At 49.7% G+C, this 16,994-nt stretch overlaps 1 protein-coding gene across 5 annotated transcripts in view; it reads right to left on the bottom strand.

Annotated features, from left to right (window-relative positions):
• Positions 1 to 13,854: 13,854 nt before the first annotated feature.
• Tox2 (TOX high mobility group box family member 2) overlaps positions 13,855 to 16,994 on the bottom strand; it is a 120,063-nt gene continuing 116,923 nt past the window's right edge. For 3 of the 5 annotated variants that reach the window (XM_052184196.1, XM_052184194.1, XM_052184198.1), the window contains exons 8-9: positions 16,205 to 16,332; positions 13,855 to 14,823 (exon numbers count right to left, since the gene is read on the bottom strand). In XM_052184196.1, the coding sequence (XP_052040156.1) occupies positions 14,757 to 14,823; positions 16,205 to 16,332 (195 nt within the window). In that variant the 3' untranslated portion in view covers positions 13,855 to 14,756. Of the gene's footprint in view, positions 15,024 to 16,204; positions 16,333 to 16,994 lie in introns of all 5 variants that reach the window. The other 2 variants (XM_052184197.1, XM_052184195.1) reach the window with 1 other exon arrangement.

The raw sequence follows: 16,994 nt of genomic DNA, 5'->3' as shown, positions 1-16,994 counted from the left end.
CTGGTTGGGTTTTCCTGCATTCTAGGGAATGGGGGGTGGGTGGAGGTTACTCAGGAGTGACAGGCCCTAGGCCTTGGTTCTGAGGTCATTGCTGTACTCTGGGTGTGGTCCAGCCCCGAGGACAAGCCTGTGACTGTCAGAGCTATCAGAGATGTTTAGGGGAGAGAGGGTATGGGTTCAGGGATTAGGGTTCAGGATGCCAAGTCTGTGCCAAAATAAATCTGCATCTGCTCACAGGTTCAGCTGCGCTGTGGTGTCTGCTTGTGGATCTTGGATGAGGGATGGGGCTGCTGGGTGAAGACCATGAGGAGAGACTGGGAGGTAGCCAGTCCCACTACTTCACATTCTGTTTCAAAAGATGCTCCCACAAAGCACTGATGAGTAGCCGGGGGGCTTCTAGTCTGGAGAAGAGGCCCAGGACCGTGCACACATCTCTTGTAGTCTTCCCCCTCCCCCCAAAAGCTTCTCTGGTTAGCCTAAGGCAGCAGCTAAGAGCCTGTCCTCTGAGGCACTTAGACTCTGGTCCTGGCCTAGACACATTATGTCTGGAGCCTCCATTTAGAATGCCCCATCTATAAAGTGGGGGCAGCCCTGCCTGCCTCCTGGGGTTACCGCTAGGGTTACATTAAGGACTGGAAGGGTCTGGAGGGTTGGCTCAGTGGGTAAGGTGCTGTGCAAGTCTGAGGACCCGAGTCTGGAGCGACGGAATCCACACAAACATGAAACGTGGTGATGGACACCTGGAACTCCATCTCTTGGGGATTCATGTCCAGCCAGCTTAGCGGAAATGGCGCGCTCCATCTTGAACGAGGGACTCTGCCTCAGAAAATAGGATGGAGAGGCAATTGAGGTAGACATCTTGATGCCAACCCCTGGCATCTGCGTGATCCACAAGGCAAGTGCACTGCACACACACACACCACCACCACCACCACCACCACCACACACCACACACACAGATACAGAAAGCTGCTGAGAGATATTTACCTCATGACTCGCACAGTGTTATGTGTGATAGCACCCTCTTGCCTTTTGATGTAGAGACTCCAGGAGCCCCAAAGGCATAGAGGTGACTCGAGCATCCACTAAGCAGTTGCAGGCTGTCTGATTGGGAATACCAAGGCCATCTCACCCTCCACAGAGACTGGGGGGTGGGGAAGACGTGGCTCGTCATCCTGGATTGCCCACAGCAGGTTCTTGGAGGGAGAAGGTTCTCCTCCTTGGCGGGGAAACAAGCAATGTCAATTGAAGTTCCCCACGGCTGGTAGCCAGGGAGACCTCAAGAGGACCGAGCCTGTCACCACCCAAGCTGTGCCATGTGCCACCAGGAGCTCTGGCTGCCCAGCACTGCTGCTGACTGGCTGTGGGTGCCTTCTCTCCTTCTTGTTCCCTTTCACCGTGGAGAGTAGCTCCTGCCCTGCAGCCTTCCTCACAGGAGAGCTGCTTTGAACCACATATGTATTCTGGATGGAGAAGAGGATGTGAAAACTCTATAGCCTCGTGGTTCCCAGGAGGGGTGGCTGCAGGGTACCTCAGGAGGGTCAGTCCCAATGGGAATGGGGACAGAATTTGTTTACCCTGCAAAGGCTTTGATAGAATTCACAGAGGGGAAGGGAATGGGTACCCGGGCAATGGCCATTTGGTCTGCAGACTGGCTGGGGTTTCTGGGATACTGGAAGACCACTGCTGGGATCTCGCTGGAACACTAGAGACTGTGTTGGGGAAGGCTAGCCAGATGGGCGACCCCTGGTGGCTTAGATATAGAATACAGCCTGGCAGATGTCTTTTTTGTTTCAGTCTTGGTTCCTGACCCATCATCCCCTGACCTGTGTGGCTCTGGAGTCATTTGAGGTATTTTATAAGGTGGGGACTCGCCTTACAGCAGAGAAGAGAGAGACCGGGGAGTATAAAGGCACATTTGGAATCTGCAGCAAGCAGATTCAGACCCACAGGGAAGCTGTCTGTGGAGAGACAGCAGCCCAGTTATGATCTTTGGAGGCACCAAGCTTGGCGGATGTCTGTGGAAATCTGCCTTGAGCCTGTATAAATAAAAACCAACACTGGAATGGTAAAATGCCAACAGACCTTGAAAGCACGCTGAAGAACGCATGCTGAGTGTGTCTGTGGATGCAGACACCCCTCCTCCCTCCTCCCTCCTCCCTCCTCCCTCCTCCCTCCTCCCTCCTCCCTCCTCTCCTCTCTGCCTGTCCTTCTAGCCCTCCTCTCCCTTTCCTGGGGTAGAAGAGTAGGCAGCGTGGATCAGCTCACAGACCCACCTCCAATCAGGTTGCCGCTTCAGCTCCCAATTCTGCACCCTGACAACTTCCTTCTTTGGGGCAGCGATGGCCAGTCTGCAAAATGTGTTTGTGCTAAAACACTTCTAATAATAGCAGTCATGGCACAAGCACAAGAGAACCACGCGATAACCACACTCCTTGGTTTTAAAGAAAGATGGGCAGAGACTTGGAGAGATGGGGTGAGTGGCCCAGGTACCACAGATGTAGGGGGATGGAAAGCTGGGACCAGAACAAGAGCCTGAATTCATCTCACCTAAACACTCGGCCTCACTGGACAAAGGAGTCGGTGCCATGGCTAGAGAAAAGGCAGCTGAGGGTAGATGGCTTCTAGACAGGTGTGTGTGTGTGTGTGTGTGTGTGTGTGTGATGCATGCTATGGGTTCTGGGGACTGGACCCAGTTCATCAGGTTTTGTGGCAAGCACCTTTAACTAAGCACCTATTCATCTCCTTGTTTTGCTTTTAGTGGGGATTTCTGGCATCTCAGGAGGGTTTTGTAGCCAACAACGATGTTGAACCTTTAGCTTTTGCCTCCACAGAGCTGTGATTACAGGCAGGTACCACCACACTTCATGTTTGAAGTGCTGGGGGCGGGGGTTCTTGCTTGTTAGGCAAGCATTCTAGGAACTGAGCAACATCTCCTGTGCGACAAAGCCAAGTTTCCCTCCCGCCGCTAGTCACTAGCTGCCCGCTGGATGCTTGCAGGCCCGACTCTTAGTGTCTCTTAGTGACAGCAGCCTGCACAATCTACTCGCATTAAAGACTGTTTATTAAAACTCGGATCAAGAAACTGGTTGACCCTGAACCTTCACTGGCTGTAGATGAAGGGCAGGGAATACAGACAGGGAGAGCCTTGGGATAGAGGCGTGGCCAAGGGAAAACGGTCACTTCTGGCTCTAGGGAGTTAGCCATCAGAAAAGTTATAGGAAGTCCATGGCAGCGACCGGGTCTGCCCCCTCCACGGCATGGTGTTCAGGAATGGGACAGGTCTTCTCCTTGGCTTCCACAGCAGTTCCTAATGACCTTCCCTCACCTCTGTCCTGCTCTGCCCTCCAGCTTTCTAGTAGACATTTCGGACATCGCAGTCTCCCTCTGCATACAGGCCCCGGGAGGTCTGCAGGGGGACTGAGGAGCTGCTGGGAGGCGGGTCACGTCACGTGGGCGGGTCACGTGGGCAGGTCACGTGGGCATCTCACCCTCTGCTTCTGACCAGCCCCTGCCTGCCTCTTGAAGCCACTCCAGTCTCCAGAAGCCCAGAGACTAGTCGTGCAGTCTCTGAGAAGGAGGGTAGTTGGTGGCTCGTTCTGGCTGATGAGACGGGCTGTTGAAATCAGTTGGCCAGATTGTCTGCCTGCCCGGGAATACAATTTGGCAGCTTCTGCTGAAGTTAAACACGTACTCACCCTATGATCCAGGATTCTCACTCCCACGTATTTACCCAAAATAAATGGAAACATATGTCCAAGAAGACATGAGCAAGAATGTTCACAGTGGCTCTGGGCATCGCTGCCAAAACCCAGAAACACGCGGGGCTGTCAACAGTCGAATCAGAAAACAAACATCTCTGTCCATCACTAGGGGATCTGCTCCGGGATAGTGAGGACCCACGAGAGATGACAGGACTCGTGTGAAAGCCACTGTGTCAGGTGAGAGAAGCAGACATAAACGCATGGACAGCGAGGTGACAGACTCCATGGCAACACCAGGCTGCAGTGACAGAGCCCACACAGTGGGTGCCTGGGAGGAGGTGATGGTAGAGCGGAGGGGGATGGGCTGGGGAGGGGTGTGAGTGAGTTTCTGGGGGGAGGGGGATGGGAAATCATACATCTGGCCAGGGATGGTGCTAGCACATGCATTGGCCCACTCACCCACATTTACACACATGCACATACACACACTCACACACATACACACTCACATACATACACACTCACACATACACACTCACACACACATATAAACACTCACACACATACACACTCACATACATACACACTTACACATACATACACTCACATATACACACACACTCATATGCACAGACACATACTCACACCTGCTTGCACACTCACACACATGCATATATAGTCATATACATACATACATATGCATTCATACACACTCACATATGCACTCATGCATATACCCAGACATGCATTCACACACACTCTCACAATATACACACACACACACTCACACACATACACACTCATATACTCACACATAGGCATTTACACACACTTTCACACACATATACACACTATACACATACACACTCACATGGACAGACACTCACACACACTCACATGCACACACACACATACACACACTGATGAATTGTCAAAGAACACATTTAGTTTAAAAGAAATCTAGGACCAGCAAATGAGAGAAAGCTTGGCGTTTGTCTTTCCAAAGTTGGATTAATTCACTTAGCATTGTCTACAGTTGTGTCTGTTTTCCTTCACATGCTATGACTTCGCATGTTTCCACAAGGCAGCAATTGTGAACAGTGCTATAGCAAACATCGGTGTGCAAGAGAAAACAAGAGTCTAGATCTTGTGAGGAGAGTACAGGGGGGAGGGACTTCTCTGGGGGTCTTGCAGTCGGCCTCTGGCTTTCTGTCTCCTGGAAGGGGCTGCCAGCTCCCTGTCAGGCGTTATGCATAGGATCCCTCTCTTCCTGAGGGACGTGAACTCTGCAGACAGCCACAGCAGTCACAGGTACATAGACAAGTGGCCAGAGGCAACCAGCGGTAAAGCAAGCCTCGCCATCCTCCCTGCACCCCCAGTGACCTCAAGTTCCTCCTTCCCGGAAAGGAGATCTATGGTAAATTCAGTCTTTCTTGGTCTGATTGTGGGCATGCAGATGTTATTTTTGGTGACCACCCCGCTGCCCTACCTTTCTGCTTGAAAGAGAAATCTGGGTGGCATCCCTTACAATCTAATGGCACATTTTACTCCTGTGACCTTTCTGGAGTCTGCAAGATCTACTCTTTTGTTGGTTACAGCCTCCAGGCCAGGGTAGCTCCTTCCTACTGCTGCCCAGTGAAAGGAACAACAACAACAACAACAACAACAACAACAACAACCCTCCAAACCAACCAACCAACTAACCAACCAAACAAACCAAACCAACTGGGTACCCCTTTGTTCCACCTGTCCACCAGAAAGAAGTGCGGGCCCAGAGGTGCCCAGAGCCTGGCAAGGTGCTAGGGCCTAGGTAGATTTGTCCTGGCAGATTGAGTGCTTTGTAAGGGTTTAACTGCACACCAAGGGGGCATTAAACTGTCGCCAGAGCCACTTCAGGATGGCTGTAATTGCTGGGAGAGGTCTTGGACATGGACCCTAAGCGTAGAGCTCAATTTCCTGTGTAACTTACTTTGTTTATTTCAGACCTGGATTCGAATGCATTGCTCTACCCACAGAGTGCAATTTAGCATTCGGATTATTTATTTAAGGTGCAGTTCTTAACTTTGACCACCAAGAGGCGCAACTGCTCCACACATGAAAACAGACTTGCTCTAGAAGACACTGATTTAAAACTAAAACCATCATCCTCACTACCTGCTTGATTTTATATGTTCCTCACATCAGTTCTGAGGTTTGAGGCAGTGCTGTGTGGTGAAGAGAAGAATGCAAGATTTACTCTTCTGGGGGACCCAGGTTCAATTCCCAGCACCCACATGACAGCTTACAACAGTCTGTACTGTTACTCCAGTTCCAGGGGATTTGACACCCTCACACAGACATACATGCAGGCAAAACACCAATGCACACGAAATGAAGTAATATAAAATAAAATAAATAAGAACCCAAGATTCAAAAGCAGGTCTGTGCACCTGACTTCGAAATCTGCCTTTTACCATGTCTTCAGTGGAGGTCACTTAGATGACAGCTGTAGCTGCTTGGGGTTTTCTTTCTCTGTGTGGCTAGCAGATGTCTTAAAGCATATTAGATGTAATACTTTTTTTTTGGCAGAGCAGCGTCTCCACTTAGCCACACTCTTCACTAAGCCCTCTCGTATGCCACCCTGCTCACATTTACCTGCCCAATCCCGAGGCACTTGAATTTACCATTACATTCTGGATCAGTAAGTTTATTGGCACAGTTATACAGAGAAAAAGCGCAGGGCTTTGTTAACCACAGAGGAGGCGTTGGCAATACCTGAGACCCAGCTGCAGCCAGGGAACCACCGTGGTCCACACGGGTGAAGTCAGTTATGTTGAACGACTGAAGCCAATTTCCGCATGACAGCTAGCAGTTGTTTTCTCTCATTTGTTTTACTTAAATTTCATATAGCGACATAATATGATGTATGGATATATGACGTGAAGGTAGAGATGAAACCAGGGGGATGGGGGCACTAATGGGAGGAGGAGAAGAGGAAAAAGAAAAGAGGAAGTGGGGAGGGCTAATGGAGGCTCTATATAGTTTTCATAACTATGTATGGAAACACAAATTAACCGATAGTAAAACTGAGCTGGTAGGTGTGGTGGCGAACACTTCATCCCAGCACTAGAGAAGCAGAGACAGGTCGATCCCTGGGAGTTTGATGCCGGTCTGGTCTACATAGTGTGTTCTGGGCCAGCAATCGTACATAGTGAGACACTGTCTCAAAACAAACAAACAAACCAAACATCAAAACAAAAACAACTGGCGCTGCAGAGATAGCTCAGAGGTTAGGAGCACTTGTTCTTACAAAAGATGCAGGTTCGATTCCCAGTACCCACGAGGAGGCTTAGAACTGCAGCTCCAGTTCCACGGGGATCCAGTGCCGCCTTCTGACCTCTGAAGGCACTAATCACACACACAGTACACAAACATACAAGCAGATACAGCATTCATATACATAAAATTTAAAAAGGAATCAAAATTAAAACAAAAAAACCTAGGGCTGGAGAGATGGCTCAGCGGTTAAGAGCACCGACTGTTCTTCCAAAGGTCCTGGGTTCAAATTCCAGCAACCACGTGACGTAACAAGGTCTGACTCCCTCTTCTGGAGTGTCTGAAGACAGCTACAGTGTACTTACATATAATAAATAAATCATAAAAAAACTAAACTAACAAAATTCTCCGTTGTATATTATTAAATTGTATACAAGTTCACTATAAGCAGTAAAAATCATGGACAAGGGAAAGAAAACCAAGGGGCAGGAGAAATAGCTCAGGGCGCAGGGCTGCATGTCCGACCTGCGCAGCAGAATGGTGCCTTTCAGCACTCGCACTGCTGTGTTTGCAAGTCTGCCCTCATGCAACATATATGCAAGTTTTTAAAAGGTTAACTCATTAAAAAAGAAAACCAAGTATAACATTTAATGTTTATCTTTTGGGGGAACAGCAGCATCTCACTCTGTAGCCCTGGCTGTCCTGGAACTCACTCTGTAGCTCAGGCTGGCCTTGAACTCACAGACATCCACATGTCTTAGCCTTCCAAGTTCTGGGATAAAGGCGTGCACCATCACTGCCCATCTATCTGTTTACTCTTCTAAGGGGCCTCTCCTCACCTCCAGATTGACAGCAGGGCTGCCTGACATTCTTGTTCATAGTGTATGTGTGTGTGTGTGTGTGTGTGTGTCTTCAGATCACCATGATGATGCAGGACTGCAGAGTATCTTTGGGAATCTTTGTTTACTGTGCGTTTCTCCAGATTCCTTCCCCAAAGCTTGTGAATTCCCCCAATACCATTGTCCATGGAACCAATGTGAATGTGTGAATGTGTGTATGTACATGAGTGTGTGTGAGTGTGTGTAGACATGCGAGTGTGTGTGCATGGGTATATGAGTGTATTATGAGCGTATGAGTGAAGTATATGTGTACGTATGTGTTTGTGAGTGTGTGAGTATATGTGTGTGTGCAAGTGTATATGGAGTGTGTAAGATAGTGTGTGTATCTGTGAGTGTGTGTCTATGACTGTGTGTGAGTGTGTGAGTGTTTGTGTGTGTGTGTGTGTCCAACTGTGTAGAGGACATGCTGGCAGTGTACAAGGTGTCCCTAGGCCACCATGCCCAGTCCCTTCTCCTAATGGTTTTCTGGAAAATTCTCAAAATCTCCCCGGGAAGGTCAAACCCACAGGCTTCACCCATTCTGGGTACACCCACTGCCTCTTAGTCTGAACGGCTGACCTCCAGCACCTAGAGAACTTGAGCTAATTAATTTTGGACATATTGAAAAGCAGAACTGAATTATTGCTGATGTGAAGCTGGCAAGATGACCAAGCAGTCAGAAGCACTCTCTGCTCTTTTTGCATGTAAGTTCTTTCCAATGTCCAGGAGCAGATCATTTGCATGTTAGCGAGTACAGGAATTAACATGTAAGCCAGGATGCAGGCTGTGTAGTATATGTTGCGTGCATGCAGTGGACAAATGTGTGTAAGACATACTTCTGTGTCTGTTGTATGTGCATATAAGAGCTGTTTGTGGGTGGCATGTTTATGTATGCAGTATGTGCATATATACTGTGTGCATACAAGTTTAAGAGTGTGACTTTTTTGCTTTTGCATGGTGTCTGCATGTGGAAAACATATTGTGCTATGTGTGCATTTGGTATGTGATTCACTCATGAGCTCTGTGCTCTGTGTCTGAGGCATCCACATGTGGGTTTGGTGTACATGTGGGTGCATGTATTTGTGTGGTATTGGGTGCTGTGCATATTATCACACATGAGTACATATACATGCACTACTATGAACACCATATACACACAATGCCCACACACATACTAATGATATGAACATTACAAATACAGTGTTACATATAAATGCACATATGCCACCTGGGCACAAACACTCACACACATACACACACTCACACACTAACATACACTCATATATACTCACACACACATACACTCCCACATACATATACTCACACATGCTCACACACACACACATACTCATGAATACACTCACACACATATGTTCTCACACACTCACAAACATACTCACACACATACACTCACACACTCACACACACAAACACTCACACACATACACACACATACTCTCATACACATACACTCATACATGCACACACACTCACACATACATACACATACACGATATACTCATACACATACACCATTTACAAATACACTTATACATACATTCACTTGTACACACCCATACACTCACACAATACACTCACACATACTCTCACAAACTTACACATACACTCTCACACACACTCATATGTACACACACATACTCACACACACACACACACTCACACGCACACACACTCACACATTCACATTGGTTCCACGGACAATAGTACTGGTGGGATGCACAAGCTTTGGGGAAGGAATCTGGAGAAACGCACAGTGAGCAAGAATTCCCAGAGACACTCTGTAGTCCTGTGTCGCCATGGTGATCAGAACACACACACACACACACACACACACACACACAACTCAGGCCCTCTACTCACCTAACACCTCTGCTCTCACACCAGACACAGATGCCACAGCCCACACCACCACCATGCAGCCAGGGAAGGCCTGGGCCTCAGAAGAGAGTGCAGAGGCACAGGGTGGAGTATAAGCACTGTATCTCAACAGAGAGTAACTGATGGTTCCGACCAGCCTCCTGTAGCAGCGTGGGCTCCTCCGGATGAGCACGGACGTCACCGAGCACAGGCAGGCTGCGGTCTGGGAGTTGGGAATCCCAGCAGGTTGGAGCCAAGTGTCAATCCGAACAGTACCTTCAATGGAACCTAACTCTGGCCCCAACAAACTTCCTATCTAATTAACCCCCAGCACTAACTCCAGCACCAATTACACAAATCCATTTCTAGCTCAACACCAACCCTGTTCATCCCACCCCAACCCTAAAGCAACCATAGCCCCAACTATAACAAATCCAACCTTGACCCCAGTCTTTAACCCTACTCCAACCTCAAATCCTACCCCTACTCCTGCTCTAAGCCCAGTCCAAACCCAACTGTAACCAAAACCAATCACCCCCTAACCCTAACCTCGGGTTTGGGCACACCTCCAATGCCACCTCCCCAAGGAGGTGTTTTTAATATTCTGTATATGTGACTTGGTATGTAAAGTTACAACTTTATAATTAGTTAATGTTTGTATTTCCTGAAGCCACTAGACACAAAATTGGTATCCCTTTGTGACTTGTGTCCCTGGGGCCCAGTGGAGACAGGTGGGGTGGTGGCTCTCAGACTCACATTCTTGATGAACGAGCAGATTAAGTTTGGGCCTTGTGAACTCTGAACATTCTCCATGTGTGTTGCCCACACTCTGATGTGGAGAATCGTTTGGGATCCTTCAGAAGGAAGAGGTCACTGGACCATCTCAGGGCCTGTTCTACCCTCCTGTGGGGAAGGAGGACAGCAGAAGTAACTGTCTCCTGCTGGGATCTCCTCCAGGCTGTGGGGAAGGGTAAACAGTGTGGGGCAGACTGCCTGCAGCAGATCAAGGCCTTGATAATGACAGGCTGTGGCTCTTAGGTCCAAGCCACAGACTGGCCCTGGCTGTGGAAGGTGCATAGCTACGGGGAGTCCCTGGCTCATGCCGAGGCTGAGATGCAGCGCACCAGGGCAAATGGGAGCTCTACAGAGTGTGGCCATGATCACTGTAGAATGGAGTGGGCTGTAATGGCCGCCACTTCCTGAGGTGGAGCCAGCTAGTGGGTGAGGCTTGGGCCGTTGTTCACAGGCTGAGATCTGTATGTGCAGAAACAACTGGAGTATAGACATTCTGGGCGTGGCCCTACTGTGGCCATCACCTCAGGGAGCATCCTGAATCTGCTTGGGGAGGAACATACAGGGCCTCAGGTTCTGGTTGACATTGCGAGTGGCTGAGTTGGAGTCTTAGAGGGGAGGGGGAGGGTGCAGTAGGTCAGCAGCTATGAGGACCAGATGCTGCGACCCTGCTCAAGGTGCCTCTACCATGGGGCTTCTCCGTTGGCTGAGGCATTAGCTGTGGGGGTTCTGGAGAATTCTTTGCTCCCTTCCCTTGTTTGGACAAAGTGTCACTGTGAGTGGGAACGGTTGACACTCCTGACTTGGGGAGGGATGTGGCCAGTAAAGGAGACATGGAGGATATCAACCACATTCGCTCTATTTTGGGCCTCCCATATCCCTGCCTCCAAGATTTATTATTATGTTGGAATCTCAGCCCCCAGTGTCATAGAATGTGGAGGTTATGGGAGACTATTAGGTCTAGAGATGAAGCCCTCATTGTTGGGATTTGTGCTGTTATAGACCCCAAACTGTTGGCCGGACCTCTGCTATGTGAGGGCACGGGACAGGTGTCTGTGACTGGGAAGTTGGCCCTCCCCAGCATCTTGGTCTTGCCAGCCTCCACAGCTGTGAGCAGACATGCCTTTGGTGGTGAGCCCATCTCTGTACTCCACTACGGTGGCTCAAATGGACAGAGGCAGTCGGCGGCACTCCCCTCAGTATCCAAGAGGCCAGCCCAGGCATGCAAATGTTTGCCACGGGAGTCAGGCACCACAGGGAAGGGGGTGCACACCTTGCTGGCCTCGGGCTCTGCTGGTTTGGAACTATCTTTGTTGGTCTAGTGGTGTAAAAGCAAGGACTGTGGAAGTCATGGCCATGGCACTGATGAGTTCTACACAGAAAGGAAACCGTAGCTTCAAGAAAGGCTTGTGCTCCACGCTGAGGGCCCGTGCTGACTCGACTGTGTGGTGATTTATTTAGTTAGATTGAGTTTTCCTCTCTCTCTCCTCTCTTTCCGAGGAGGAGTACAACAGGCCCTCTGGAGAGGAACTGGCTCTTAGCAAGGCCGCAACTACGGCATCATCTGTGTGTCCCACTGGGAGAATGAGGAGGTTCTAGGGTGATGTAGATGAGGGGTTCCTCGGTCTAGAGCTGGGATCGCTCCTTCCTCAGAGAGCCGGGTCAGACCCTGGAGAACCAAACCAAGAGCTGTTCCACACTCTGTGACAGGAGCTACCCACCCCTCCCTGCTGTTCTTCCCCATAGACTTCAGCTTGTGACAATTATTACCTTGAGGCCTCGCTTCATCTTTGACAGATGCTGGGGAGCTTGGGTTAAGGAATCACTGGTCTAGCATGCTTACTGAAGGAAGGTAAAAGCCAACCAACCAACCAACCAACCAACCAACCAACCAAAGCGGTCCTGCCCCAGGGCTCCCACTGTGACACTGTGTGTGTATTTCTGAGGGGTGGAACTCCGTGCCTAGACCCCCATTCATCACCACCAGGAGCCCATGCTTCTGACCCATTTGTTTTCTCCTCAGACACTATGTTAGGGTTCACACTGTGTAGTCTTCCCAATTTGCCTCTGACACTTTTTTTTTTTTTAAATTTCTTTTTACATGGAACTGAGAATAGAACCTAGGTTGTCTGTCATGCTAGGCAAACACTCTATTCCAAGCGTCGTGGGCTCTCGGGATCCTGGCAAACATTTGCATGTCTGGGCTGGCCTCTTGGGTACTAAGGGGAGTGCCAACTGTCTCGGTCCATTTGAGCCACCGTAGTGGACGTACAGAGATGGGCTCACCACCAAAGGCATCTCTGCTCACAGCTGTGGAGGCTGGCAAGACCAAGACGCTAGGGAGGGCCAACTTCCCAATCACAGCCACCTGTTTTGTGCCCTCACATGGTGGAGGTCCGGCTGACCGTTTGGGGTCTATAATGATACAAATCCCAAGATATATCACCAGCATCACAGTGAAATCATGCAAAATTTGATTGTGAATATTTAAACACCAGTGTTTTCCAGAATGTATTGACATTTGAGGATACTCTGGGTGGGATAGCCCCTGGGATTCTATCAATGTTTTTTCTGTGACTGGAGAGCTAAGTCTCTTACCTGGAAAGCCTGAGGTTGGTTCTCCCATGGAACTTCACACTGTTGGGTACGGCAGCCTCCATTCCTTCAACACAGATTTCCTGAGCATTTACTTTGTGCCACAAGATGAGTTTTGAATCTCCTTCTGTCCACACCATAGCGGAGGTCAGGCAGGCATTCTTTCCCCATAGACACACCCTCGTGCTGGTGAAGTGATGGGCAGGACTTTGCTCGGAGTCTGCCCTCAGGAGAGACACTAAGCTGGTGTAGCCACCGCCACATGACACTTTACAAGTCCAGGCCTGGCCTATATGCAGGACCAATCTGCAGCCATGGAATGAAGCCAACTCAGTCATAGAATTCGAGAACACATTAAGGACTGGCAAGTTGGTTCAGGAGGTTAAGCTGTCCTTTTGGTGTATAATTTTCCTAATGTGTTCTTAAATCTCTTTTTAAAGTTATAATGTAATTGTATTTATTCGTGTGTGGAGGTCAGGGGACAACTTGTAGGAATCAGATCTCTCCTTCCACGTTGTGGGTCCCGGGGCTCGAACTCAAGACTGTCACATTGGCAGCAGGCACCTTTACCAGCTGAACCAACTTGCCAGCCCTTAATGTGTTCTCGAATTCTATTTAAAAATCTTTATTGCAAGTTTTTGTATCTATGTCGTCAGGGACAATGATATACCATGTCCTTTATTTGTTATTTCCTTATCTGGTGTTGGAAGCTGGTGATCTGGCCTGGCTGAAGAAGTGCAGGGAGACACAGGTTGCTTGCCACTTTTCAGAAGTTTTATTACAAAGAGGTCTGCGCGAAGCACTGGGGCACCAGGACAGACATTGCTGGGGCCAGGAGACAGCTGCGGACAACGAGAACCAAAGCCTAAACCAAACCCAAACCCCGGAACCACACACACAAGTTAGGAGAAACCACAATGCTGTTCTCAATTTTTCTTCATAAATAGATAACCAAAATTGTCGCTGGCAATTTTAAATAGGGGGATATATCAGTAAAAAAGGAAAAAAAAATGAGAAAGAAGAGGAGGAAAGGGAAAAAGAGGAAGAGGAAGAAGAGGAAGAAGGGGAAGAGGAGAAAGAAGAAGAAGATGATGAAGAAGAAGAAGAAGAAGAAGAAGAAGAAGAAGAAGAAGAAGAAGAAGAAGAAGAGGAAGAAGAAGAAAAAGAAGAAGAAAAAGAAGAAGAGGAGGAGGAGGAGGAGGAGGAATGCCCTTGGGTGTGGCTTAAAAGTTCCCATTCTCTCTCCCGTGTGCAGATTAGAATCAGTTTGACAGTTCCTTGTGCACATGTCTCCCTTAAGATAAAACTTAAAAAAAAAAAAAACAAAACCCAAAACAATGTGCCAAAGGTCTTATAAAATTCTTTTTAACCTTAAAGGAAACTTTCTTTCTCCCCACAAAATAATCTTACAGATGTCTTCAGCACAGCTCTAAAACAGTGAACTACTTACACGGAACCCACAGCATGAGTTTCAGCATCTTTGTGTACACAGAGGGCACACCTGTGGCTGGCCCAGCATCAGGGGTGGGTGTCTGTTGCTAAGCAACCTCGAAGGGGGCAGCCTGGTGAGCTTGGGCTGGGGCCAGAAGTCCAGACGCAGGGGACTGTGTGCAGGCCAAGGAGCGGGATCCACAGCTACCCTGGAGCAAGCAGGTCAGCGGGCAGAAGGTTCCTGCAGGTTCTTTGGGCTGGCGGTGGGCGGTGGGCTGCCTCTGCAGAGTCTGGTGGGAGGTCGAGGGAGAGACTCAGCCCTGGGGCATAGGTGTGTCACTGCTCTCGCTGGCCGGTCACCCTGCCTGCTGCCATGGCCTCTTTCCTGTGGTCAGCCCTTCCTGTTTGGAGCAGTGCCCTCCGGAGAGCCTCAGGGAGGGAGGGGAGGCGGGATTAGGTGAGGTAGAGCGATTTATCCCTGAGGAGCAGGCTGCAGGAGAGAGTAGGGGCTGTCAGCTACTGGAGCCCAGCTGGCCCTGTGACCCTCGCTCTAATCAGCTGTCTTCTAGAGTAGAAGGAGGGAGTTTCCACCAAGCATCTTGACTTCCAACTAGGGACCATCTAGGAAAAGTCTGATTAATGTCTTTTGCGTTATTTTGCTTTCGGAGACATAAAAGTATGTATCTCAGGCTGGCCTTGAACTTGTGATGTAGTTGAGGATGACCTAGAACTCTTGATTCTCCTGCTTACATCCTACCCTCCAGCCTAGGTCCTGGGGCTCTAGGTGTGTGTCACCACACCAGGTTTAGGTGGTGTTGGGGAATCAAAGCCAGGCCTTCAAGCACTCTAGGCAAACACTCAACCAAGAGTTGAGATACATCCCAAGCACCTCCGCCCTGCCTGCTTTTAATCACAACATCATCATGTGTACATGTCAAACAGAATTACAGGCACCTTTCTGTCTTTAGAATACAGCAGGGGACTAACCGGATATGGTGACACCTACCTGTGGGAGGATGAGGCAGGAGGATCGTGAGTTCAAAACTAGCCTGGTCTACATAGGACGACTCCACATTTAACAAGAAAAGCTAGAACAGGCGGTTGTGGATCAACCCATCCTCAATGGGGGAAGAAGGGCTAGGCATAGGAAGTTCACATGCAGAGAACCTATTCCTCCTGGGCCCCTGACTCTTGGAAAGGGAAGGGCCGGAGGACAGCCTGGGCCTGTTTGGTTATGAAGGGAGTCACTGCCCACCCGAGTCTGTGCACCTATAAAGGGTTGCCCTAGGTCAGAGATGGAAGCCAGGGCAGGCAGGTACACGCAGTGCCAGGAGCAGTAGCAGGCTGGGCAGAGTGAGGAGCCCAGGCTGCAAGGCCAGAGATGGGGACACACTGCCTGGTGATGGAGGAAGACGCAGTCTGCTAAATACCCATGCCTCACTCTCTATAGGAGAAAAGGCCCGAACCAAGGTCAGTCTGTTTCCCAAATGGCCTCTTGGCTGCACCCTCCCAGCCCCGGGGGCTTTGTTTGCCCAGTGTTGTTCCTTATACTCTAAGTATCCACAGGCAGGGCTGACAGTGACTACTTCACACCCCACCCCCTCCCCAGGGTCCCCGTCCTCCTGGCCCTTATCAGGAATGTCCAGCGAAGGGGGTCTGGGGAGGACTGACCTGCAGGTGCCGAGGCCGCGCTCCCCACTGGGGTAGCTCCCATCCCAGTCTCCGCTGCTGGAAGGGTTGGATGGGCCAGGTGAGCGGGAGCTGGAACCACTGGAGAAGTCAGAGATGTGTGGGAAGTCCTGCAGGGGAAAGAGAGGTGGTGAGCAGAGGGGAGAGGAGGGGAGGCCTCGCTGGCAGCTGGCACGGTCTTCGTGTGTCTACGCTTCAGAGACATTCCCTAGGCCACACAGGGTGGCCGCTCTGCCTCCTCCCGCCTCTCCTTAGTAGAGCATCTTTGGGGTGATTCAATCTGGACTGTGTGCCTCAGCAATGGAGTATCTGCCTAGCGTGTGTGAGCCCCTGCGGGCCATCCCTAGTGCAACAAAGGGGGAAACAAAGAGTGAAAACACAAATTCAACCCGTTTGAGCTGAGTTGGGGGTGACTTCGCCTTTGCGTTCTTTACTGGGCCTCAGTTTCCCAATCTGTAAAATGGAGTCACTGGGTTGCATGCGTGTCTTGGAGCCATTTGTGGAACTATCGCTGGAGGCTTGGACTTTGGAGAGAGATAGGAGTTGGGAAATCTGGCAGAGGTCGCTGTGGTGTCAGTACCTTGGGTTGAGAAGTTTAAGTAGGAGGCTAAGAAAAGGTTCTGGAACAAGGCTTATAGCTAAGCAATGAGTCAAGTACATGAGAGAGACAATGTCTCTCCAGGCAGGGGTTTTAGACCCATTTCAGAGAACTAGAAACTGAGTCTCAGAGAGGTTGCATAGTTGGCGAGTGACCTGGCAGGTACATGAACTC

Source organism: Apodemus sylvaticus, chromosome 5 (genome assembly GCF_947179515.1).
Source record: "Apodemus sylvaticus chromosome 5, mApoSyl1.1, whole genome shotgun sequence".
Lineage (NCBI taxonomy): Eukaryota > Metazoa > Chordata > Mammalia > Rodentia > Muridae > Apodemus > Apodemus sylvaticus.
Note: the sequence above shows the minus strand (reverse complement) of the source record. Positions and strands in the feature narration are given on the sequence as shown.